This window comes from Phoca vitulina, unplaced genomic scaffold (genome assembly GCF_004348235.1).
Source record: "Phoca vitulina isolate PV1807 unplaced genomic scaffold, GSC_HSeal_1.0 scaffold6, whole genome shotgun sequence".
NCBI lineage: Eukaryota > Metazoa > Chordata > Mammalia > Carnivora > Phocidae > Phoca > Phoca vitulina.
Window position 1 is genome coordinate 5,279,778 of NW_022589709.1, and position 25,942 is coordinate 5,305,719.

The window sequence follows — 25,942 nt, forward strand, 5'->3', positions numbered from 1 at the left end:
TGACTCAAATCCCTCTCACCTGCCTAACCTTGCAATCCTTCCTTTAGGCGCCACACAAGTTGCATATCCCCCTAAATCTGGGTGCTGACTCCAGACGCCCCCCATTAGCGGCAAACACCCCACGCCACTTCTGAGACTGAAGGGAGACTAGAAGGGGCGAGAATCCCAGCGGGCCAACCCAAGGTGGGGGACGGGGGTCCCTACGCTCAGGTTGCTCCTAACCCCTTCCCCAGCCGGAGGCTCGCGTCGGTTGGGGGTGGGGGCAGCGGGGGCCGGTGGGGGGAGGGGCGCGCGTCCGGCCCCCCGGGGGCTGCCCAGGGCGGCGACGTCGGGGCTGCGGGCGCCTTCGCTGGACCCGCATTGCCCCCTAGTGCCGCGCGGAGTCAGGGCGCCGGGCTCCCCCGCCTGATGTCACCGCCGTGCAGTCAGCCCAGAGGCGGCTCGTTGCAAGCAGACCCTCCTCGGCGCTGGCTGGGCTGGGCGCCGCTGCCCGCACACGCGCCGCGGGCCGGGCCGAGCCAGGCGCCCCCCGCCCGCCGCCCCTCCCCCGCCGCTCCCCGCCCGCCCGGCCCGGCGCGCCTGACGTGGACCATTAAACTTGGAGCTGCCGCCTCGGCCCCTCTCGCCGCCGCCTCCCTCTGACAGCCAGCGAGCGGGCGGCTCAGTGCAGGCAGGCAGGAGACGCGCCGCCGGGCTGGGCTGCCCCGGGCAGGGGAGATGACTCCTCGCCGGGAGGGCGCCTCTGGGAAGAAGACCGCGGGCGAAGCAAAGTTGCAGGGCAGCTGAGGAGCTTGGCCGCAGCCCTTCCAGCCTGCTCACCCCAGGCTATGGAGCGCCGACTCTAAAATGAATCCCGATCTGGACACCGGCCACAACACATCAGCACCTGCCCACTGGGGCGAGTTGAAAAATGCCAACTTCACTGGCCCCAACCAGACCTCGAGCAACTCCACACTGCCCCAGCTGGACATCAGCAGGGCCATCTCCGTGGGCCTGGTGCTGGGCGCCTTCATCCTCTTTGCCATCGTGGGCAACATCGTCGTCATCTTGTCGGTGGCCTGCAACCGTCACCTGCGGACGCCCACCAACTACTTCATCGTCAACCTGGCCATTGCCGACCTGCTGCTGAGCTTCACCGTGCTGCCCTTCTCGGCCGCCCTGGAGGTGCTCGGCTACTGGGTGCTGGGACGGATCTTCTGTGACATCTGGGCGGCCGTGGATGTCCTGTGCTGCACGGCCTCCATTCTGAGCCTGTGTGCCATCTCCATCGATCGCTACATTGGGGTGCGCTATTCCCTGCAGTACCCCACGCTGGTCACCCGGAGGAAGGCCATCTTGGCACTCCTCAGTGTCTGGGTCTTGTCCACGGTCATCTCCATCGGGCCCCTCCTTGGGTGGAAGGAGCCAGCCCCCAACGATGACAAGGAATGTGGGGTCACTGAAGAACCCTTCTATGCCCTCTTCTCTTCCCTGGGCTCCTTCTACATCCCTCTGGCGGTCATTCTGGTCATGTACTGTCGCGTCTACATCGTTGCCAAGAGGACCACCAAGAACCTGGAGGCCGGCGTCATGAAAGAGATGTCCAACTCCAAGGAGCTGACTCTGAGGATCCACTCCAAGAACTTTCATGAGGACACCCTCAGCAGTACCAAGGCCAAGGGCCACAACCCCAGGAGTTCCATAGCTGTCAAACTTTTTAAGTTCTCCAGGGAAAAGAAAGCAGCCAAGACCTTGGGCATTGTGGTCGGTATGTTCATCTTGTGCTGGCTACCCTTCTTCATCGCTCTACCACTTGGTAAGTTGGGGACTGGCGGAGGGGAACTGGGTATTTTCAGATCTCGGGTCTGCTGCTGAGCTTACTGTAAAGTTTTTTGTGGGTTTTGTTTTTTATGCAGTCTGTGTGTGTTTGGAGATTAGAGAATACTGTTTGTTCTGCAAAGGCTTTGCAGACTGGGTAAGCTGGCTAAGAACCAACTCAGGTGTGAGTGGAACACACTAAGTAAGGTGCTAGTCACTTGAAATAGAACCACAGGAGGAAAATCTGGTACGTGGAATGACTCATTCAACAGCGTCAGTTTAATAATTAAGAAGGACACTGGACTTGAACATCACACCAGCGTTATCTCAGTAGTAATGATGTGTCGGCTAAGGCAGCGTCACTAATGCAGCATACAAAATAGTTTGTAGTTACCGCAGACGCGGCATTTGGGAAGCAGGCAGGCAGCTCGTACGCAGAAAGGCAGTTTTCATTCAGCATTTCCAGGGCTCTTGCAGAGACCCACGCTCCCCATGAGCTTTGCAGAGGCTGCGTCCTCCCCTCCTCCCTTCACTGCTTGCTCTCACCTCAATGTACTCCCTTCGTTATGAGTTAGGAAGAACATCTTAACAGCCGCGCCACCCCAGTCAGCCTTTGAGTTATCTAAAGCTTGAGATTTGAAAGAGAAGGAAGACAGAGGGTCACGTTTTCAATTTTTACCCGAAAATGTTCCTAACTCTGGTGAGTCATGGAATACCCAGATTTAAATTACAGTGGTCCCTCACCTTATGCTGCCAGACACCAAATCGTGCTGGGATGAAATTGAGTTCTTCCTCTCCTATACAAATATGTCCATCTTCTTTTGTTTAGTGGTCTTACTAAGTTGTTCAAAAAGCTTCCTGGTTTTTCCTAAGAAGACAAGTTCTGGTTAGGAGGTAAACCTAGAGGAGGGTACCGTGATATGCTGTCCACATGGCTTGGGAAACACTTGTCCCTTCTCTGAGGCACTGATCTGCTGTGGTTTCCTCTCCCATCCCTGGGGGACACTCCAGAAAATGAATGGAGGGAGGTGATCATTGCAAAGTCATGTGCCATGATATCAGAAGAGGTAACGGCTGCCACATGCCATGGACCATGTATGCCTGCAATCACACCCGGGGCTCCATTAGAACTGAACATAAGCAAATCCCTCAAATAACTAAAATTCTGCAGACACACTGCTTTCACCAGAAAAGGGTAAATGGAAAGAAAGCAAATTGACATCAGGAGTTTCCATTTAAAAAAGATAAAGGAAAAAAGGTGTTTAACCTACTCTCCATGTTGTCATTTCTGAGGCAGGCTTGCAAGTTAATGCCTTTTAGAAATATTTTTAGTCTGTTACGTGGGAAGCATTTGAAGCTGTACCTCCCCCCCCCCCCCAGAGTGGTCACATCTCACTGCAGAGAAGTTTTCTTTTTTTCCCAAGGTCTCAGGGTCCTTTTGCAGGCTTGTTGGGTTAAAGTGGGTAACAGTTCACACTGCTTTGGGCTATATAAAGATCATGGTTGTATGTGGAAGTGATTTGGTCATGCATTAGCTATGGACCGCTGGTCTGTGAGCCTCAGTTTCTCCATCTGCAAAATAGGGCTAATTACTATTTGCTTCATGGGGTTTGCAGTAATGCATGGAAAGGACTTAATGCAGTGTCTGGTGCACAGCAGAAGCTCAATGAAAGTTAGCTTCGTACTACAAACCAAATCCCAATTGCCCCTCAGTTATAACTGTGTTTCTCCTTCTCTACTCACTGGCCAATCCCACACCTGTTAAAGGCTTAGAACTGAGTTTTTCTCCTTTCTTCCTTCTGCCTCTGCCCCCCAGCCTGCAGAGGCTATGACCAGAGCATCCTCAGGAAGGAGAAGGCCCCAGCAAGATGCAGAGAATGGATCAAAGGTGCAAGCTTTCACTTTAGGGGGCAATGGAAACAGGTCCAAATAGGTGAAGAGGCTGCCTGCATGCCGAAATGGAAAGAGCACTGCCCTGGGGATCAAGGGCAATAGAGTTCTCATGTGAGCTTTGCCATCAGTCCACTCTGTTACCCTAGGCTTGTTGCTTTACCTCTCTGGACTTCAGGATCTCACTTCCAGGGAACAAGAGGGTTGGACTAAATCAAGGGCTCTCAAACTTTATTAAAGATCAGAATCATCTGTGGAACTTGATAAACACTCAGCTTCTTAGCCATAATCCACAGATAATCTGATTCAGTAAATCGGATGGGTTCCAGGAATCCTCATGTTAAACTAGCCCACCAGGTGATTCTGAAGAGGTGGTCCACAGACGAGGCTTTGAGAATCACTGGCCAGAGGATCTCTCAGCTCCCTTCGGGCTCCAGCCTCCTGGACACCAAGGTTTTAAATGCTGCAAAGCTTAGCCCTTCCCCAGGCACGCGGTGGTGTAGGATGATGTGTCTTCTCCGTGGGTCCTGCTCTTCAAACTCACCCTCAGCTTCTTCTCACTCACCCTATCTCTGCTTTTCCTCCCTTTCTGTTCGTGACTGTCTGAGACCATAACCCCCAAATATCTCAGGTCCTTGGCTTCCATGGCCTGCTCTCAGAGCTTGTTTCTCCTCTCCTTGCCATGAAACCTGTCTGAATACCCCTGCCACCATCTCCTGGAGGTGTCCCCAGGTGTTGTCCCTAAGCTACTCTGCCTGCATCCTCTCCCTTGGTTGCCCAAGCCTTGGCAGGTAAGAAATATGGACTCTAGGCCTTGGCTTTGGGATGGACTTTGAAAGGTACTCAAGAGCTTCAAACAGATAAGGTGCTTAATTAGCATGTTCTTAATCATTTAGGAAGACCATCCCAGCAAAATGGAGATGTGGGTTTTTCTACTTCCCCTGAGTTCAAGTAACACCCAAACAATGGGAGCATGACGTAGAACAGTAACTCTTTTGGAGCCTGAACAAGATTCCAAATTCAAAATTTTCCATGAAATGCTTTTTGCTCACAAGGAGAGAAAGCAAATCTAGGGGGAGACAGTCATTGGCAAACAGGGAGGTGCAGGTAGAAGGAACTTCCAATTAGCAACAGACTTCCAGGTGCCTGGATGGCATGAGATTTCCATAGCTGTGTTTGTCTTCTCTGTGGGAGAGAAGGGTTGGGATCCCTCCTGGGAAGGAAGGAAAATAGCCATGCCCTCTGCAGGGTCCTGGGCAGAGGCCCCATTTGTTTTCCTTCCTCCCTTATTTTTATTTTTGGGAACAGGGTTGGGCTGCCTGTGGGGCTGGGCCCCTCATCTCCTGTGGAGCTCTCCCCACCTGTAACACCCTCCCTACCTCCTCCCCACCCTTCCCCTGTGGCCTCAGACCAAGTCGGACCAGGGACCAGCTCTCACTTGGGAGCAGGGATGGACTCCACCAAACAAGGACCTCTTTATTCAGCCCCTGGAATTGGGCCATGGAGGGACAGGAAATAATTGGAATATAATACAGCAGCATTTCTACTCAATGGGCCATATGCAAGATGTCCAAGGAATCTTCAGCTGCCAGGCATTAGAGTGAAGGCTGGCTCCTACCCACCTGGGGAAGACCTGGTCAGGGTCTCAAGGAGTGGCTGGGCTACTAAGGATGTGCATTGCATTGCGGGGATAGATTGGAGTGGGGCGGGAGGGGGAGGTGCACGGACAGCAGGAAGTACTGGGCAGCCAACTGGTAGCTGGATTTAGTGCGTTGTTTAGAAAACACTGGAACCTTGCCTCGCTCCAGATCTTTCTTCCGTCTTTTAAAATGCTGAAAGGCACCAGGAAGCCATTATTGAACTAACTGCTTTCCCCTCCAAATAAATGAAGGTCAATTTCAAAGAAACAGTTGTGTTCTCATAGTACTGGGACCAAATAGGAATCCCTCTCTCCATTGATTTGTGTCTCTAGTCCTCTCATTCAAATCGAGGCTGATGAATTCCTGCACAGGGGAGGGTGAGGGTCTCAGAGATGACTCAGGACAGGGCCACCCCCACAAATACACACACTAACCCTTCAGCTCTGTTTTGAAACACGGGGATTTGAGGTGCTCACAAAGAAAGCAATTGGTTTGAGTGAGGGAGAAATTTTTATACACAGGGAATCCTTCCTGGAAAAGGAAAGTCCTTCTGAAGGAAAATACATTCAACCATTTATGAAATCATTAATAAAGACTTCTAACACACCTACTATGTGCTACATGGCTTCTGCCTGCAGGATGTTTACAGCCTCGTGAGATCATATTTTTATGAAGCAGGTACTATGTGCCAGACATTCTTCTAGGCTCTTTGCAGACGTTATCTCATTAATCCTCACAGCTGCCCTGACAGGGGAGAATAATTGCTCCCTCTCTAAAGATGGATACGCAGGAGCTCAGAGAGGTTAGTCTTCTTGCCCCAGGTCACACAGCAAGTAAATGATAGAGCCAAGGGTTGAATCCCAGTCTGTCAGGACAGGCACATAGCTGTTCCACTGACTGCAGCTAGGAGATGTCTGGCCTTCTTGCTCCCTGGTTCCAATCTGCTCTCATAGCAAATGTGCCCCGAAACTCCAGAGCCACCTTGTCAAAAGCTGGGTATTGTACTTCTGTTACAAAGCCCTGTCTTTCTTCTGCTCCCCACTCACCCCTGCAAAAAGACTCACCCAGAAAATGTCAGGGAAGGTCATCCGCATTCTAGCTCAGGGCTGGATTTGCTCCACACCTCCGGCCCTGTGTAGGATGTGGGTCTCCCGATGCCCGGCCTTTCATCACCCCAGCCAGAGGAAAAAGTGGGACCTTGCCCTCCATCTGAGAATCTAGCTCTACATCTTGACTCATTCATTCATTCATTCATTCATTGAATAAATACGTATTGGATGCCTACTGCATCCGGGTATTATGCTAGAGATATAGTGGTGAGCAGAACAGCCATGTTCCATGTCCTCACAGGATTTCGTTCTAGTGGGAAACACAGATCATTTGAAAATCACATGCACACAAATAAACACGACCACAAATTGTAACAAGTGACCTAAAAGTAAAGGGGTGAGATGCCATTTAAAGTAAATAACAAGAGCCAGCATATCACAGGGGCCCCTGAGTGACATGGTGTGGAGGAGCTAACTCAGTGAAGGCTGAGGTAGAAGGAGAGGGTCCGGGCAGAAGCAAGGGCCTGCCTGAGAGACCTGAGGCAGGATCTGGTGGGGAAGTAGCAAGGCTGGGGGAGGAGGGTGCAGGTGCAGGTCAGGGCTGTAGGTGTGGGCAGAGGCCAAGCCATGCAGGGGTTTTAGGCCCCATCAAGGACTTAAGATTTTATCTTAAACTACACTGGCCACTCCCCGAAGCATTTGAAGCAGACGAGAGATAACATCTGAGTTATGTCTTGAAACGATGAATCAGGCCTCTATGTGGAGCATGAGTCCGGGGCATGACGGTTAGGAGGCCACAGGCCCAGGGAGAGCTGATGATAATTTAGACTCGGGCTGGGGGGCAGTGAAGGTGGAGAGAAATGGACAGATTCAAGGACTTGGGGATGGGTCAGTTATATGATTTAGGAGGGGTAGTGAGAATGAGAAATGTGTCTGGAATGACTCTGAAGTTTCTGGGTGATACAGGTATAATTCGTTGAGAGGCCAGCAAAACACAGCCACGAGGATTCCTCCCAGGACCTTCCTCAGACCCCAGCCATCAGGGTTCACGGGACAGCATGCTAGGAGTGATCTGCCAGACACCCTTCTGAGTAGACAGAATGTCCTGACCCAAAAGCTGGGCACTGTGACCAACAACTGACCCGCTATTCATCAGAAACATCTGGCAGAGGGCTCTTCCCCAAAGCACAGATCCCTGGGCTCCAGCACAGACCGACTGTGTCAGGATTTCTCATGAAGGGGTGGAGAATCCCAATCTTTAACAAGTTCCCAGGTGATGCCTATGCAGCCAGCCTCGCATCAGTCCTCCCCATGCCTGGGAAGCCCTGGAATGAGCACCCCATGGAGAGCCAAGAAAACTTGCTTATGCTTCCCCCAGTGCAGCCAGGAGCACCTCCAATCCTGCCCACCGTGGGCTAGTCCACGGGGAGGAAGGCAGAAGGCTGGCAGGAAGGAGGGTGAATTCTTTCAACTAGAGCTGCCCCGGAGGAGAGGAAGAGAATGGGCACTGCAGACACAGCTCCTCAGTGTGATGCGTACACTGCTCACCACTGAGCTCCATGTATTGCCCATAATCCTCACAAACCCCTCTGCAGAGCAAGCATCATCAGCCCTGTGTTTATAGGTGAGGGAGCAAGAGATCAGAGAGGTTTGGTAACTGGCCCAAGGTCAAACAGCTAGTAAATGGTAGAGTCTATCAGACTCCACATTTGGCACTCAGTAAGCACTTGTTATCTCATTCCTGTTGTCACTGCAGCACTTTCTGAACATTTGTCTCGGGTCTGGTGCCCATGGGCCTAACATTTTTACTGGCTCGTGACAAAATAAGGAAAAAAAAAAATGAGAAAAAGTCTGTGTTTTTCCAAATGTATTCAATATAAATGACTGTCCTTTCTATTTTGGGACACTGAAATAGCATTTCTTTGATGGAATGGTGGTAATAAGTAGTGATGATAGTCATAGTCCTGTGTGTATTGTGTGTTTAATGTCCTATTTGGCAGAATAACAAGTTGTAGCCCTATGTCTATTTCCACCAAAAATGTTTTTGAAATTTTACTGTGATCTCCTAAAGTCCTGGCATCATGGAAGATACCCTGGTGGTGAGACACAATAAATATTTGGGGGAGAAAGCGAGCAGTAAAGGAGGGAAGTTAGGGCACCAGGGAGGGAGGGGATGGATAATGAGTTAGCCTCAGCTTTGCAGTGACATTCAAGGGACTGGGGCAGAAGGGCAGGAGGGGGAGGGATGGTGTGTGAAGGGTACAACAGGATGGGGGACCATTTGTGGAGGCACTGAGTCCTGCTGGGGCAAAACAGGCCACAGAAATGCCAACGGGTGTGGGTGGAGCTGCAGCGCCCTCCCAGATGGGCCCGTTCCGATCTGTAATGCAGGAAATGCCTTTACCTGTGAGTGTGTGTGTGTGTGTGTGTGTGTGTGTGTGTGTGTGTCTCATAAAAATAACTGATAGCCGCTGGGCCACACTGGGAAATTGCTTTCTCCGGCATCTGCAGGATGTTTCCGCAGTCACTGTGCTCCCGGATCACGTCTGATAATAATAATACTAAGAGATTCCATTTATAAGGTCTTGCCGTGTGCCAGGCTCCCTGGGCTACCCAGGGCTAGGGGGCGTTTCTGTGCGTTCTCTCATTGACTCCTCTCCAAAGGCTTACAAAATGCACACTGTTATTGTCCCCATTTTACAGGTAAGGAAACTGAAGCTCAGAGAGGTTGAGTGATTTACCTAAGGCCACCCAGCTGATGAGGGATAGAACCTACATTCACATCTGGGCAATCAGATAATGCTAAAGCGTTATCACTGGGAGTACTCTAAGTGTGGAGCTCTGAGCTACAACTTATGGAACTCCAAAAAGGAGTTGGGGGAAACCAGAGTCTATTCAGAGAAGGAGGAAAGGAAGGGCAAGTGGCAGCCCATCATTCGGCGACCGAGAGGCATCATGTCTTGGCAAGAACATAAAGAAATATAAAAATAATTGGGTCTTTCCCCTAGCAAGATAACTCAAAATTTCTCTTTTATTATGGCACTTCAGACATTTTGCAGCCTCCCAACTTATGATTGGTAATTTCACATAGTTTTTTAAGACTTTTATAAAATTTGGGGGTGCCTGGGTGGCTGTGTTTAAGCCTCTGACTCTTGATTTCGGCTCAGGTCACGGTCTCGGGTCATGAGATTGAGGCCTACGTCAGGCTCCATGCTCAACAGAGTCTGCTTATCCCTCTCCCTATGCTCCTCCTGCTATTCTCTCTCTCTCTCTCAAATAAGTAAATTAAAAAAAAAAAAAAAAAACTTTTATCAAATTTAGGAAAACCTAAAACTTGGAAGACTTTTTCGCAGTTTAGTTTAGTTTCTGGCTGGATATATTTCAGACCATGATTCACCTCTGCCACCCACATACATGTGGTCCCAGCACCATAGGACTTACCGTATCACGACTCAGCCTCTGGCCCTACCTCCTGATGTCACAGGTCCAGGTGAGTCAGCATCATGAACAAGAGAGAATCTCCAGAAGCTGTTTCCACGTTGCAGTAACTGGCTAGAGATGACAAAGCTATACAGAAAGAAAAGTCTGCAAACTACATATATTTACTGAATAGAACCAAAATGAAATATATCTCAACTCTTAATAGCTCTCAAAAATGCTGATGGCCCCTTTCCTAACACCCATGTGAGGGGAAATAAGATAGAGGGAAGTCGGGGGGCGCCTGGGTGGCTCAGTTGGTTAAGATAGAGGGAAGTCGGTATGGAAACAGACAGTGGCCCTAATCAATTGCACTCAATAGATCTTACTTTTGAAAACTACAAAATCATACAACTATGAGGAAAATTCCTGTGTCCCCTCCCAGGGCCTTAGAGTTCCCACAAAGAGAGGAACCGTGGGGCCCCTGGGTGGCTCAGTCGGTTAGGCAACCAACTCTTGATTTCAGCTCAGGTCATGGTCTCGGGGTCCTGAGATGCTCTGTGCTCAGTAAGGAGTCTGCTTCTCTTTCTCTCTCTCTCTCTCTTTCCCTCTATCTCTGTGCCCCCCTAAAATAAATAAGTAAATCTTTTAAAAAAAGAGAGAGAGAGGAATGCTGAGGCTAAGCAGGTGCCCTTCATCCACACCCAAGCATGGCAGGGATGGCTCTCCCTAGAAACCTGGTGACTGATCGACTTACCTCTCTCCTCTACAAACTGAATGTCTTATAAGCAGTGACCACATCTTTCCTCTCTGCCTAACACAGGTGTTCACAAAAGCTAACTGAGTGAGTAAATAGGCAGCACTATGAGTTTAGCGGGAGAATTAGGAGCCTACTATAACTCGGATAGAATTAGCTGTCGTTTCCCAAATACACCTTGCATCTTCCTTCCCCTGTGCATTTGCTCAGATTGTTTCTCTCTACTAGAAATGCTCTTTCTGTACCCCCTGAATATCCCAATCCCGCCTACCTGTGAAACCCCGGTTCTGTGGACACCTCTCTCACGGAAGTTTTCTTGGTTCCCATGCCTTTCCTGGCAGTGAACCCTCCCTCTATCCCGTGTTTATCATGCCCGCTACAACTGTCCATGGGGATTAGGATGATGTGCACATCGTTGGCAGCGCTCTCGGGTTGTGGACCTCTGGAGGACAGGGTCCAGGTTTGACTCATCTCATCCTCCACGCCTGAAGACATGTACCCAGTAGACTCTCAGTAAAAATACCAACTGCAGCTATAATTCATACAGAGCATTCCAGGCTTTATCTACCAGTTTCCCATCAGACAGGTATTAGGGTCTTGCCCATTTTATAAATAAGGAAATGAGGCTTAGAGGCGTTAAATGACTTATCTCATTCCCAGAAATGATCACAGGCACATTGAAAGGAGATTGTCATGACTGCTTCTTAAAACCAAACGCCAATTTGGGCCTGGTCATGGGGCCAATGAAGTAAGATGGGATATGTGAAGACCAGAGTGGACACAGGCAGGAGCTTGAAAATTGGACAGCGATTTCATTCTTTATTAAAAGGTTACCATTCCACCCACTCCGGGTGGAGACCTTGTCCAACCGACCCCATTTCCCCTCACCTTACCGGCCCTTGTCAAGGTCCTCTCACCTCTTGGAGGGATGTGGCCAGACCTGATCCCCGTGGAAGAAGCGGAGGAGGAGACAATTCTGGGAACGTCATAGCAGGGCCAGATTAAGACCTTTAGAGGGGCCCAAGGTAATGAGAAGTGAATGCTTCTCCCATCTCCAATGTAATTCTAAACTAAAATACATACATGCACACACACGCACACACACATATGGGGCCCTAAGATAAACGTTAGGCCCACAACATTCTGGTTTATTCCATGAAGACTACTTTGATTTCTTTAATATCAAATTACTTCCCAAAAAAGTGGACATGTCACAGGTTTGCTACTGCTCTAAAGACTTACTGGGTCTGCTTGTCGGGCAATACAGCATTGCTTTACAATGAAGTGACCCGATGTCCCAACCCCCATTACGTCTGTTACCAAAACATGGTGATGATGATGATGATGATTATCGTAACGCTCCTTACTCTCAAAACAAATTTATCACTCAAAATTTGAGTGATACGAGTACCTCTGTATGTGAAACCCCTGAGTAAGAGTGTTTGCAGAAGAGTGTGCTCACTGAGGAGCCTGAGGGAGGGGAGAAGAGAGAATCTGGCACCCACAGCCTCAACCATCGGGAGAAAGAAGAAGAATGAAAATGAAGTGAGCAACAATTTCAGGAGGAAAGATGCAACTTCTCATGTCTATTCTTTGTGGGCAAGAGGAGTCACTGTAAATGTTGACTTGAAATTACTAGATCTTCATTCAGCTAACGTACTCTGGTTCCACAAGTGATGGAGGTGGTGTCTGAAACCATGGCTTGGCTGACCTTAAGTACTTAGTAAATGAAGGAATGGATCCATCTCACCCAAGAGAAGTGGTGTAACCTGAAGGACACGTATCTCTGGAATGCAGAGACAAGAGAAGAGGAAGGCTGAAATAATAAGATTTGGGGAGCAGAGGGGAGAGTGAGCTCTGAAGGACTCCTCAGGCTGGAATATCTGTAGGGGGAGGGGCATCTTCACTCCATCCATCACCCCCACTCCTGGCATGACAGCGTGAGTCAACCCAGAGTAGAGTACTCACTGACAGGCCTGTGTTCCTAGGACTCTGTCAAGAGTACATCTGCCCACACCCACCAGCAGCACATCTGAGCCCCCTTTGAACCCCCAAGCACCCCTCTGTTGTGAGTACACAAATTGTGCTATAAGCTTGCATCAAGGAACACTTCAGGCCAAATGTTCAGAAACAGAATGTTCTAGCACACACAAGGGGACCATTCCTCACAGAGCCCCATTTCACTTTTTCTAGGGGTATCTGCTCACAGCATCTTGCTCCCCTGAAGCTGGGATGCATTTGGGGTTTGGCTTCGCATGATTTTTGAAATTCTTTTTTAAGATAGAGTTTCTTGCCAGGCTGACGAGCATTGCTCAGAGGCTGAGCTCAGCACCCTGGCTATGCCCCAGAAGGAGGTTAAAATGGGACCAAGGGCAAGCCGGGCTTACTGTCATTCGCAGGCATGGGCCCCCGGGCTCCCACCACCAGCACAGCCGGGCAGAGATCCAGGGAGGCAGCTGGTGGGGGGGAAGGAAGTGCCACCAACTGGAACAACAACAACAAAATTACATCTCCAATTTATATATTCAGGCCATAAATCGCCCCCTGGCACCAAGAGAAAGTGGTAGGGCCCCTCTCCCTGCTTGTAAGTACACCCTGACAGCATCCATTTGTGACTTCTTGTCCCCAACGCTTCAGAAGTTACCTTAACACAAGGGTTCTTGGGCTTTCTTGCTCCCTGGGCCCCTCTGGCAACCTGATGAAGCCCCTTCTCACTATAGACACATAAAATAAGAGACAGGATTGCAAAGAAAACAATTATGTTGAAATGATTATTCCAATGTTGAAAAAAACAAATTTATGATAGAATAAAAAATGTTCTTTATTAACATATTAAATAAACAAGATCTAGCAGCAAGTCAAATAAATAACCACTATAATTTTGAAGTAGTGACAAGGGCAAATATTTCAAGATATCTGCAACAAATGTAATGTGATATCATAAATCTGATTTCTATTGGTGACAAATCCTGCTAATTCTACTATGGTTTGCTGCCCACATTCCTACTGAAGGAAATGCTAACTTTCAGCCAAAGGTTAGTTTAAAAATAAAAAAAGTGATTTTTCCCATCCAAGTTCACAGACCCCGCCCCACAGCCCCAGAATAAGAACCTTGCCACACGACATAAAGATGTACTTCAAGATGTGAAGTTCTCTATACATCTTTCTTTCAAACAATGCAGTCTTAGGACCACAGGGAACTTGGACTGTGCCATCGTGCTTTGTAATTATTTTGCATAACTATTTGTAGCAACTTTTTATCAGCTAACTTCTTCTTTTTTTAAGATTTTATTTATTTATTTGGGAGAGAGAGAGAGAACATGGGGGGCGGTGTTCAGAGGGAGAAGCAGACTCCCTGCTGAACAGGGAGCCAGATGCAGGACTGGATCCCAGGACTCCACGATCATGACCTGAGCTGAAGGCAGACACTTAACCGACTAAGCCACCCAGGCATCCCCTGTTTACCTTTACAAATGGTATCATTTTGTAAAAACTATCAGATAGTGAAGATAATGTTTTGCACTCAACAGGGTGTCTTGGACATAGTTCTATGTCAATGTATAGAGTTACTGTTTTCCTTTCCACGGCTATATCATAATCCATTTTATGGAGTATCCTATAGTACTTACCAGTTTCTCCACTGATGGACACTTAGGTTATGTTTGGCCTTTTACTACTACAAACACTGTGGCAATGAATATTTTCGCATATATGTCTGTGCCCACATATTCAAGATAAATTCCTCGAAATGGAATCACTGGGGCAAGGAATGTTTGGTATTTTAAATGGTTTAGCCTGATTATGTTCAATTTTACATAAATAAGAAATTTAAAATATAGTAAAATGTAAAGTGTCATTAAAACAAATAGGTTAGGGGCGCCTGGATGGCTCAGTCAGTTAAGCGCTTCCTCTTCATTTCAGCTGAGGTCATGATCTCAGGGTGGTGAGATCAAGCCCCTCGGGCTCAGCGGGGAGTCTGCTTCTCTCCTTTTCTGTCTCCCTGTGCCCCTCCCCCCACTCACACACGTGCTCTCTCTCTCTCTAAAATAAATAAATAAAGCTTAAAAAAAACAAATAGGTTAGATCTATGTCTACTAATCTATTCTTTAGGAGGGTAGTTCATGATATTTAAGTTAAAAAAGTAACTCGTAGAGTAACATGTAATCCCATTTTTCAAAGCCATTAATTCAATCACCTGCAGGGGCAGAATGAAGGGAAAAAGAGTGGATTATTAACTTTTTTATATACCTCTGAATTATTTCATGTGTTACAACAAGCACATATTCTGTTTGTGATTGAGAAAATGTGATAGAATATAAATTGAGTTTCAGTAGAGTTATGATGGGGCTATTCATTTTTTTATGATTTTAAGAGAAAAAAATATCAATGGCCAAAAAGAAAAAATTGCACTTTGTCATTTTTAATCTAATTTTACTTTACATACATTTAATATTTTTTTGATAAACATGTATATGTGTGTGTGTGTGTGTGTGTGTGTGTGTGTGTGTATATATATACTATTATGTGATCACCAGCTCTAGGACACTTAAAAATTACTTTGTCCCCTTTCTCTGTTGGATATAGCTCTGCCCACTGCCCCAGTTCAAAAATATGTTGTCAAGTTGTTTGTTGATTTTTGGTTTTGTGTATTTTTTTTCAAAATGAAAAGAATTTTGTCACTCTTGGTAACGAAAAATAATTTAGACACAACAGCAAGATAGATATAAAAAAGAAAGCAAAGGTCATCCATAATCCTTCTCTATATAATCATGTTTTAATATTTTTCCTGTGGAACTTTCCAGAATTTTCTATATGAGTGTGTATGTGTGTGTACATACAAACTGGATCACCTAGTGCTTTTATCACTAAGCATCAAGGGTTGACTTCTTGCCATTTCAATAAATCTGAATCTTTTCATTTTTTTTATTTATTTTTCACATTTTTTAATGCTGCATTGCATTCCATAATGAAAGGTACCATAATGTATTTAACCAATCCAGTTATGACAACCAATTTATGTAAGGAGGTGAGACACACACGAGGTATCACATTCAAAGTGTAGAATGAGAAGTATATATGTCCCTCTCACTTCGCTGGCCCCCAGCCATCTGCGTCCCCTCCCTGGAGGCAGCTGTTGTCAATTTCCTGCATAGCCATTCAGAGATAGTCTATGAAATATATTCATATGTTCTTTTTAATGGAAATCACATACTAAAAACACTATTTGGCACTTTGGGCTTTTTTTCACTAAATAATGTACCTTGGAGATCTTCCTGTACAAGTACTTCAATATAAGTACAGCAACCTCATCCTTTTTAATAGCTGCATAATATTCCATTGTGCTTTTTTTTTTTTTTTTTTTCTAGTTGACCTCTATGGAAGGACATTTAGGTTGTTTCATAATTTTTGTTATCACAAACAACACTATAGTAAATATTCTTGTACACACTTCATTATTTTCTACATCATCTATAAGACAAAATCCTGGAAGTGGACTATTCTGAGTAAATTTTTACATTTTTATAAATATTGCCAAATCATCCTCCATAGAGATTGTACCAGTTTGCATTTCCATAACTGATATTTGAGAGTGCCCACACATTTGCCAACAGTGTGTTATCAAGCTTTCTGATCTCTGCCAACTTGATAGAGGAAATTTGGGGGAAATGAGGCTAAGCATCTTTTTGTATGTTTAGAATAATCCATCCTCTCTTGATGTACTTTTATTTTGAGTTTTCAGCTGTGACAAATATTCTTCTATATCCATTTTTCCTTTAGGATCTTTTTGCACCTGCTCTTTAGGATTTCCTTAGGATAAAGTCCACTTTGAATGGTTAGATCAAAAAGGTAGATTCAGGTAAAAGGCATCAAACATATATCATCAAATTACCCTCTGGGAAGGGTGTAGCAATTTGCACTCCCACTAAGTGTGTTTCAGCATAGCTGAAGAAACTACTTTTTACTCTGATAGCTTCTCACTGCCAATGCAGAAGTTTCAGGCATCCGCATGACAAGTCAGCTTCCCCTCAGAGGTGATAAGATGGCTTGAAAGCTTCAAATCCTTCCAACTAATTTGGTGTCCGCTTCCCAAGTTCAGGGCTAGCAAGCTGCCCTCTTGGAAGGCAACACCCCATCCATCGGGGGGCCAGAGCAGGCAGCGGCCTTGGAATGTGTGTTTTTTTACCCAGGATATGAGAACAAAAAGCAGTCACCAACGGTGTTTGGCACACGACCAGGAAACACTTTCCTGCCACCAGTCTTCTGCCGCTGCCATCTCACCCCCTCATCCAGTGGAGAGGGCTGGTACCTTCCCTTCTCCGGGACAGCCTCGTGGTCCTTTGTGACTCCTGTTTGAGTGGCAGCTTCCAGTACTAGAAAGAACAGGGACATTGAAATCAGACAAATCCAGGTCTGAAGTCCTGGCTCTGCAGCTCGTCTCTCTAAGCCTCAATTAATTCATCTGTAAAATGTGACCAAAATCATCTGCTCATGGATTGTAATGGATTTGATCTTTCGCAAGGCTGCCAGGCCCACCACTGTCCACATCAGTGGTTCGAGGCTCCTGGGCTCCTGATTTAAATCTATAACAATATAAAAGCAAACGCTGCCCCCCAACCTCCAGGAAAACACGAGTTTGAGGCATTTGGAGGATGAGTTAGAAAGGAAGGATTCCTCTGAGCATCCGAACTTGCCCCACCCCCCACCATGGGAGCCTGTGCAGATCCAGGGAATGTAGTGGTCAGTCTATATTTAGACCCGAGCGTGGCAAATGCACCACATTTTCGTTGCAAAATTCAAATTGGCTCTGGAAGATGCCAGCCTCATGAACTGAAAATTGAATTGAGCACTGCTCAAGAAGCAAGGAGATGGCCTGTTGAGCAGACTCGGCTGGGAAAGGAGGCTCTTCGAGAGGCAGTCAATGGGCTCTGGTCAGCCAGGGGTGAAATTTAATACTGACCTTGAACTGCTGATCTGGAAGGAGAGGCAGGGTTATTTTCAGACTGTACTAAATCTAGAGGTGTTAGAACCAGCATCTAGGACAAGGCAGGGACGGGATGAACTTTGACCCACTGCCACAGGGCCAGAGATCATGGAGACGCTAAGCCAGGTGCTTGGGACCAGCCAGGGATTCTCGGAACACAACCAGGAAACACTTTCCTGCCACCAGTCTTCTGCCACTGCCATCTCACCCCCTCATCCAGTGGAGAGGGCTGGTACCTTCCCTTCTCCGGGACAGCCTCGTGGTCCTTTGTGACTCCTGTTTGAGTGGCAGCTTCCAGTACTAGAAAGAACGGGGACATTGAAATCAGACAAATCCAGGTCTGAAGTCCTGGCTCTGCAGCTCGTCTCTCTAAGCCTCAATTAATTCATCTGTAAAATGTGACCAAAATCATCTGCTCATGGATTGTAAGTGAGGAATAAAAAAGGAAGGATGAAAAGGACTCAGCCGGGTGCCAAACACTAGTAAATATTGCATAAACATCAACTACTAAGGTATGTGACGGCTCTAACACACTATCCACTTTGAAGGAGATATTTTATAAGGTCCTGTCAAAGTTGTCACGATTATGACAAATTCTGTAAAGGAGCTATGCCTTTTGGGGAAACAAAAATACGATTGATTCCTGCACATTAGAAAGCTGGGGGAGGGCGCCTGGGTGGCTCAGTCGTTAGGCGTCTGCCTTCAGCTCAGGTCATGATCCCAGGGTCCTGGGATCGAGCCCCACATCGGGCTCCCTGCTCCCCCTGCTTGTGTTCCCTCTCTCACTGTGTTTCTCTCTGTCAAATAAATAAAATTTAAAAAAAAAAAAAAAAAAAAAAAAAGGCTGGGGGAATCCCTCTGTTAAGAAAGAGGAAAAGAATAAAAAACTGAGTAACTAGAGTGCCAGGTGTGATGGTCACATGCTCAGAAAATATCAGAAGATATTTACATTTCTACTCGTGTTTCGTTCTTTTTAAAATTATTGGTATTTAATTATGAGATATCTCAGTCATTCCAAAAAGTACAAAAAATAAGAGACACCCATGACTCCTCCACCCAGATTTAACAAATGTTAACACGTTGCTGAACTGGCTATGTATCTTTTTTCTTCTTTTAAGAAATAAAATGTTACAAATACATCTAAAAGCCCCCACTTGTCTCCTGGTTCACCTCTCTCCTCAGAAGCAACTACCAAGATACATGTATGTGATTAAATAGACCCTTCTCCCTACACTTTCTTAAATGTGTACTCTTAGAAGCAAGAAGAGTGTTCAAGACTGAGGCTCTGGGTTATGTCAGTCTGAGTTCAAATTCTGTTCCTGCTCCTTTACTGGGTGACCTTTGGCAAATTGCTTGACCTCTCTGTTCCTCCTTTCCACTCTAAAATGGGACAAATAACAGGTCCTCCCCTGGGTCTTTGTGAGGATGAAATAAGATTACTCATGTAAAGCAATGGTTCTTTACCAAGGATGATTCCCCCCGTCCCCCCCCCCACCCCCGCCCCCCATGGGTCATTTGGCAATGTCAGGAGACATTTTTCATTGTCACAACTAGAGTGTGTTACTGGCATCTAGTGGGAGAGGCCAGGGATATAGCTAAACATCCCACACTGCATAGGACAGAAAACTATCTGGCCCAGGGTGTCAATAGTGCCAAAGTAGAGAAACGTTCACGTAAAAGCATGCTGTCACTATTCTCTAAGGGCGCAAAAAACATTTGTTTAATGAACATAGCAAATCATATTTTTTTATTTATAAGACATTATGCTGGACACTTTCGCATACATTATCTCACTGATATCCAGGGAGATGAATCTTCTTGGTAAAAAGAACAATGAAGGCAAGTACTGTTGCTTCTGCATGTCTGAGAATATCTGTCCTGTTAAGCCAGTGATAAGCTTTTGAAAAAAAGTGTAAATTTTGAGGCTAAGAGATGAATTAGAAGTTGTTACTTAGAGCCTAACCCCTCCTTGCTGTCTGTGAAGAACAAATTGTATCAACACATTCCGCCACAAAATTGGTTCATTTAAACCACAAATATCCCTTCAACCTAAGCAGGCTCAGAGACTGGCATGGCAAAAAATAAATAAGGCATCATAATTAAGTGAACATTTTTGGCCCCTGTTTGCAAGGACTGCAAGTGACTCAAAACATCACAGAAGCAGGGTAAAAACAGGGGGAAGGGCTCTACTTCTCTGCTTCATCCCAGACTCTGGAGGACTCAGAATATTATGCCCATGGCCATCCCAGGGATTGGAACGACCATCTGTGTTGGTCAGAGAGCACCCACTACGAGTGAGCTTATCCAGTGAGTTTCCAGTGTTGTTCCCAGTCCAACAGCACCAGCACTGCCAGGGAACTTGTTAGAGATGACAATTCTTGGCCCCCACCCCAGACCTACTGAATCAGAGACTGGGGTTGCAGCCCAGGTGATGGGATGGGGGGGCGGTCTCCTGAGCCCCACAGGTGATTCTGGTGTGCACTCGAGTTTAAGAACTGGATCCCCCCCCTTCCCCCAGGGGGTCCGTTTCCTGTTGCCCATGGCCCTCCCACTGTAACCACACAGCTCATCAGTTTAGAAGTGGAGAAGCCGCTACTCCCTGGCGCTTTCCTTGGGCTATCTAGCCTGACACACAGCCTGGAACTTTCACGACAGGAATATGAGGAAGACACCAGTATCCCTTTGTCCAGATGAGAAAATCTCGGCCGAGAGAGCTTAAACAGCTTGCCCAGGTTCATACCTACAGAAGAGAGCTGGAACGGCCTCTGTGTCTGCGTCAGCCTGAGGCCAGTCCCACGCTCTTAATGATGCCAGCACACTGCCCATTGATGACGAAGAGAGAGAGAATGCAAACACATCAGCCCCGTCAGGGTCAAACAGTGAGCACTGCCAGGTTTTTTTTAGTGCCACTCAGCCACTTGTCCTGGGGTTTACCTGACCACAGATAATACCCCCCCCCCACCCCCAAGTGCTTAATTTAACCCCCAGTGTCCTGATACTGCCCCCTAGAGGCCAAGGCTCCCTGCACGGCCACCCTCTCCAAGCCTTTGCCTGGTGTCCTGGGACTTCAAATCCCCAGTCTCCCCCTCACTAGCTGTGCAACTTTGACACTGACTCAATCTCTCTGTGCCCCTGTTTCTTGTCTATTAGATCAGTTATAATAATGCATTCATATCAAGGTTTTAAGAGGATTAAATGGGGGATAATAAATGTGGAAGTATCTAGCCCAGTGCCTGGTGCATAGTAGAAACTAACTAACTCTTGGTTTTTTCCCCATCCTGCTCTACACACTAACAACTATCAAAACTACTCACTCCCAGGACTGATTTTCTTGAGTCTCATTTATTGGCCGATTAGCTAATATTATGAGCTAATCTGTGGTAAGATATTAATCCATAATAATGGTTTCCTGTGTTTCCACAATACCATTGGCATTTCAAGGAGGGGCCCTTAGTCCTCAAAATTGTGCCATTTGGGAGTGATTAACGGTGGAAATAGTAGGAAATATGGGAGGCCAATGGGGAGGCTTTCTCCATCCTTCATATCACTCCAATACACCTCCAGTGTACAGGGAATCCCAGAGAAATGGGAAATTAGGTAAAAAAGGGAAATATGCCTTCAAGGTTGCACCTGGCTTTGAAGAAAAAACAAATCAACCACAGGCATCTGAATATCGGGATAGGTGGGAGCCATGCAAAAAAGAAGTGAAATCAAAGACTAATGGGTCATTTGCCAACATTTAATGCAATTGCTTGGGATCTGCGTAGTTGAATGTAATAAAGCTTCATTAAAAAGTAGTTATAACAACTAATAAGACCTTAATTAAATTAGCTTTAACTGGGCAAGCTGCTTGTGAGGTCCTAATTAGGTTATTTGCTTCCATTGGCCTAGTCTGCAAACAAAAGAAGGTTCTGTTACATCTTCAGTGATGCCTAGAAAGCCAGATCTCTGGCCTTGTGCAAGAAATGCTAAGAGGCTTAAAATCTGGGGGCAGCCAGTCTCCACCTATCTCAGTTCTCCAAAAATCATGGTGTGTAGCCACAGTGAAGTCCCTTAATAGGTCCCACTGCTTTTAGGAGCCAGTTTTAAAGATGGAAAGGGCATTTAAACACAGAAATTCCAACAATTTCATTTTGCAGAGGAGGAAACTGGGAAGTGATTTGTTGAAGTTCCCCCGGCAAGGAGCTAGGTCCCAGCCCCCCCGCCACCCACCATGGTCTGGAATAGACACGCAATTCGGGCCTGCTGCTACAAATTTTGACTGGGGGAGGGAGACAGAGGCAAAAAGTGCGGGATTCTCAGAGGCTCCGATCATTGAAGCCGTGTGTGTGTGTGTGTGTGTGTGTGTGTGTGTGTGTGTGTGTGGTGAGAGGGATTCACTCCCAGGTAAATTGCTGACCGGCTTACACTGTGGGTAGAGCTCTCCCCAAAGCTGTCCTGGCAATGATCCCCCTAAAACACAGATCCAGTCACGCCAGGATCGTGCTGAACTACCATCGAGGTAACTTCTCAATTCCTGCACATGGCGGGAGAGTCTCTTCACCACTGGGCTCCAGCCTACCTCGTGTCTCCAGACTGAGCTTTGGGCTCCACAAACCAGAATCCCAGCTCTGCCCCTCACAAGCTGTGCAACCTTGGCCAAATGACTTAGTCTCCCTCAGCTTCCACTCTCTGCCTATAAAAAACGGGAATGACATTTTACTCATCTCGTCAGGCGAATAGGAGAATTCGACGACACTAAAGCAGATAAGCCACACGTGACCCGTGCTATTACCCCTCCAACCAAACAGGAGCAGTCTCCCTTCCCTGAACTCGCCCCAGCTTATCCCCCTCTTACACTTTTGCACATGCTGTTCCCTCTGTCTGCAACACCCCTCTCCTCCTCTTCCATGTCATAAATTCTTCCAATTCAAATGTCCGGCTCAAATGTCACTTCCCCTTTGCAGACTTCCACAACTCTCCAGGCAGAGGCTCCTTCTCTCCTGGGCTTTCTCTGCTCTCAGCCCCCCAGCCCCCATCAGCCCCTGGTCACCCTGGGCTGGAATGGGTTTTTGATGTCCAGCTTCCCCATGAGACTTTGACTCCACGGAGCACAGGCCTGGCACACAGTGAGAATGCAGTAAGGGAATGAAATCTCACAGGAGCTGTGAGGAGGAAGACTGGTTCCAGGGGTACTTCTGTTCCCTGTCCCCAAAGCTGAAATAAAAACAAATTCTGTGTAGACACACACACCGACCCACCCACCCGTACACACCAAGATATTAACAGTAGTTGCCTGCGGTCGTTTTTATTTTCTTCTCATGCTTCTCTACAGTGAATATGTATTCCTCTTGTAGTAAGAAACAAAACAATAAAGCCAGTTCTTTAAACTGAGTGAGCTGAAAGCATAAAGGAGATACACAAAGTGCCCATTTCCCAAACACATCCCTGAAAAAGTTTGGGAGTTAGCTGAATTTCAGTGTGGTGCAGTTCTAACTGAAGACATCATAGTCTCCGAATTTGTCCTCTGTAATGTCTGTGACAGGAGCTGGTTTGGAGCTGTGAGATTCAGACCAGGAGGCACGTCACTTTCCCGGTAGATTAAGGCAACCTGCTTTTGGGAACTGTGAGTTTTTACGGACAGGAGAGATTAAGTACTCGGCTGACCAACACAGTAGTCCCTGGCCACATGGGGCAAATCAAATTTAAATTTGTTAAAATTATATAAAATAAAAAATTCAGTTCCCCAGTCACAGTAGTCACATTTCAAGAGTTCAGTAGCCACACGTGTCTGGTGGCTGCCACGTGGGACGGCGCAGATTTGGAATGTCTTCACCATTACGGAAAGTTTTACCAGACAGCACTGAACGTGTTTCTCAGCTTGCTCCTCACGTGGTTGATGAGGTCTCAAGTTAATCAACACATCCATTTGCCCAATGAATATGTTCTTTCTTGTTTAAAAAAATATATATTCATGGCAATGTAAAATGATGCGGCAACTCTGGGAAAAGTTTGGCAGTTCCTCAACAAGTTAAACCCAGAGCTGCCTTATGACCCAGCAATCCCACTCCTGATACATACCCAAGAGAAATGAAAACATATGCTCACCTAAAAACTTGTACACAACTGTTTACAGAAGCATTGTTCGTAATAGCCCCAAAGTGGAAATAAACCAAATGTCTGTCAGCTGAAAAATGGATGAACAAATTCCGTATATGCATTCAATGGAATATTATTTGGCGCAAAAAAAAAAAAAGTACTGACTCATGCTACCACATGGATGAAGCTTGAAAAGGGTATGAGAAGGAAAGAGGCCAAACAAAAAGGTCCTATATTGTCTGATTCCACCAAACGAAATGTCCAGAACAGGCAAATCCACAGAGAGAAAAAAGTAAATTAGTGGTTGCTAAAGGCTGAGGGGAGGAGGGATGGTAGTGATTGCTAATGGATACTGGGTTTCTTTCGAGAGTGATGAAAATGTTCTGGAATTAGATAGTGGCGATGCTTGTACAACTCCCTGAACACACTAAAAACCACTAATTGTACACTTTAAGACGGTGAATTTTATGATATGTGATATGTCTCAATAAAACTGTTATTTAAAAATGGGGTGCCTGGGTGGTGCGGTTGGTTAAGCCTCTGACTCTTGATTTTGGCTCAGTCATGATCTCAGGGTCGTGAGATGAAGCCCCATGCGTGTGGAGCCTGCTCAAGATTCTCTCTACCCTTCTCCCTCTGCCCCTCCCCTGCCTCTCTAAAAAAGAGAGAGAGAGAGAAGAAAAAAGTTATTTAAAAAAATATATTCTTATTGGGAAACAACCTAAATGACCATGAATAGGCAAGTGAGGAATTAACCCTGACATATCTGTACAATGGACTTTGACGCAAGAGTTAGAAAGAATGAATTAAATCTGTATACTAATTAAGACATATCTTCCAAACAGGGCGCCTGCGTGGCTCAGTTGGTTGGGCGACTGCCTTCGGCTCAGGGCATGATCCTGGAGTCCCGGGATCGAGTCCCGCATCGGGCTCCCTGCTCGGCGGGGGGTCTGCTTCTCCCTCTGACCCTCCTCCCTCTCATGTGCTCTCTCTCATTCTCTCTCTCTCAAATAAATAAATAAAATCTTTAAAAAAAAAAAAAAAAAAGAAAAAAGAAATATCTTCCAAACAAATTGCTCAGAGAAGAGGGAAGAAAGTCTCATAGTGGTGCATGTAGTATGAAATGTTATCCCAAAAATATGAAAATTCCAAACATTCTATTTTCTATGAGTATATATGTATGAAAATGCATAGAAAAAAAAAAACTGGAAGGTTATGCACCAAAAACATAACAAGAACTTCCTCTAAAGGAGGAGCTCAGAATTAGAGGTAATGGTCAAAAGGTATGTTCTTAATTTTTACAAAGAAAAAGAATTCATTATTATTTGTGTAACTAACAATTTTAAAGCCCTCTTTATTGAAATAAAAGCATAAATTAGATCATCTCTGTGGGGGAGAAAGAGAAATATAATAAAGAGCAAGTTTCAAAGAAAAACACTACCTAAGTATAATCAAATACTTTGTTAATTGAGCTCTTCTATTCCCCCTGGGGAGAACAAATGGCTTTTAAACTTTACCTCCCCCCTAAAAATATCCACACAGGGCTACTTCCTCTGGTTTCCCTGACAAAAGAGCCCCAGACCTAAAGGTCCCTGACTCCCTAGCTCCAACCTGATTAAAAGTTGTTAGTTGGATGACTTCCTCTCTGTGTTACCTGTCATCATTTCTCACTAACCAGATCTATCTAGGTAATGCCTTGAAATTCTTTCATGCTTCCTATAGCCTGGGCCCCCACAGAGATGATTGAGGATGCTGCATGTGACCTACTTAGGGGATTTTTTTTTTCCCAGGGGTTGGGGAAAAGAAGAGATTTGCTTTTCATTTGACTTTCCCCATTTTTTTCAATATTTTCTTCCCTAGATCATAAGAAAAAAAAAAAGATAAAATGAAAACGAACACAATGGAAAACTTTCTCATTTTGCAGCTAAAATTCTGTGATGATTTTCTTCCAATCACTATATTATTACCTGGGTGGCTGACTTCCTACCACAATTGGCTCTCATTTTCATTCATTCTCTCTCTCTCTCTCTGTGACTCTTGCTCCCCAATTTTATTTGGGGATAAATAAATAAAAATAATTTTATTTTTTTATAATTTTCTGGGTTCTCTCTTCCTTACAAATCAGTAGCTTTTATCATCAATGAGGTTCTTCACCCAAGATCTGTCCATTTATTTACATCAGCATCTTATAGAGACCACTTTTACCTTTGTGAACTACTTAAAGCACACAGGTCCTGTTCCCTCTGAACCTTTTGAACAGGTTTTTGGTGGTTTTTTGTTTGTTTGTTGTTTGTTTGTTTTTACAAAATACTTCGAAAGATACCAGTTTACT

At 46.0% G+C, this 25,942-nt stretch overlaps 1 protein-coding gene across 1 annotated transcript in view; it reads left to right on the forward strand.

Moving 5' to 3' along the window:
• The first annotated feature begins 572 nt into the window (after nt 1-572).
• Nucleotides 573-25,942, forward strand: part of ADRA1B (adrenoceptor alpha 1B) — a 48,580-nt gene continuing 23,210 nt past the window's right edge. Inside the window, exon 1 of the mRNA XM_032403638.1 lies at nt 573-1,795. Coding sequence (XP_032259529.1) covers nt 847-1,795 — 949 coding nt within the window. The 5' untranslated portion in view covers nt 573-846. The remainder of the gene's footprint in view (nt 1,796-25,942) is intronic.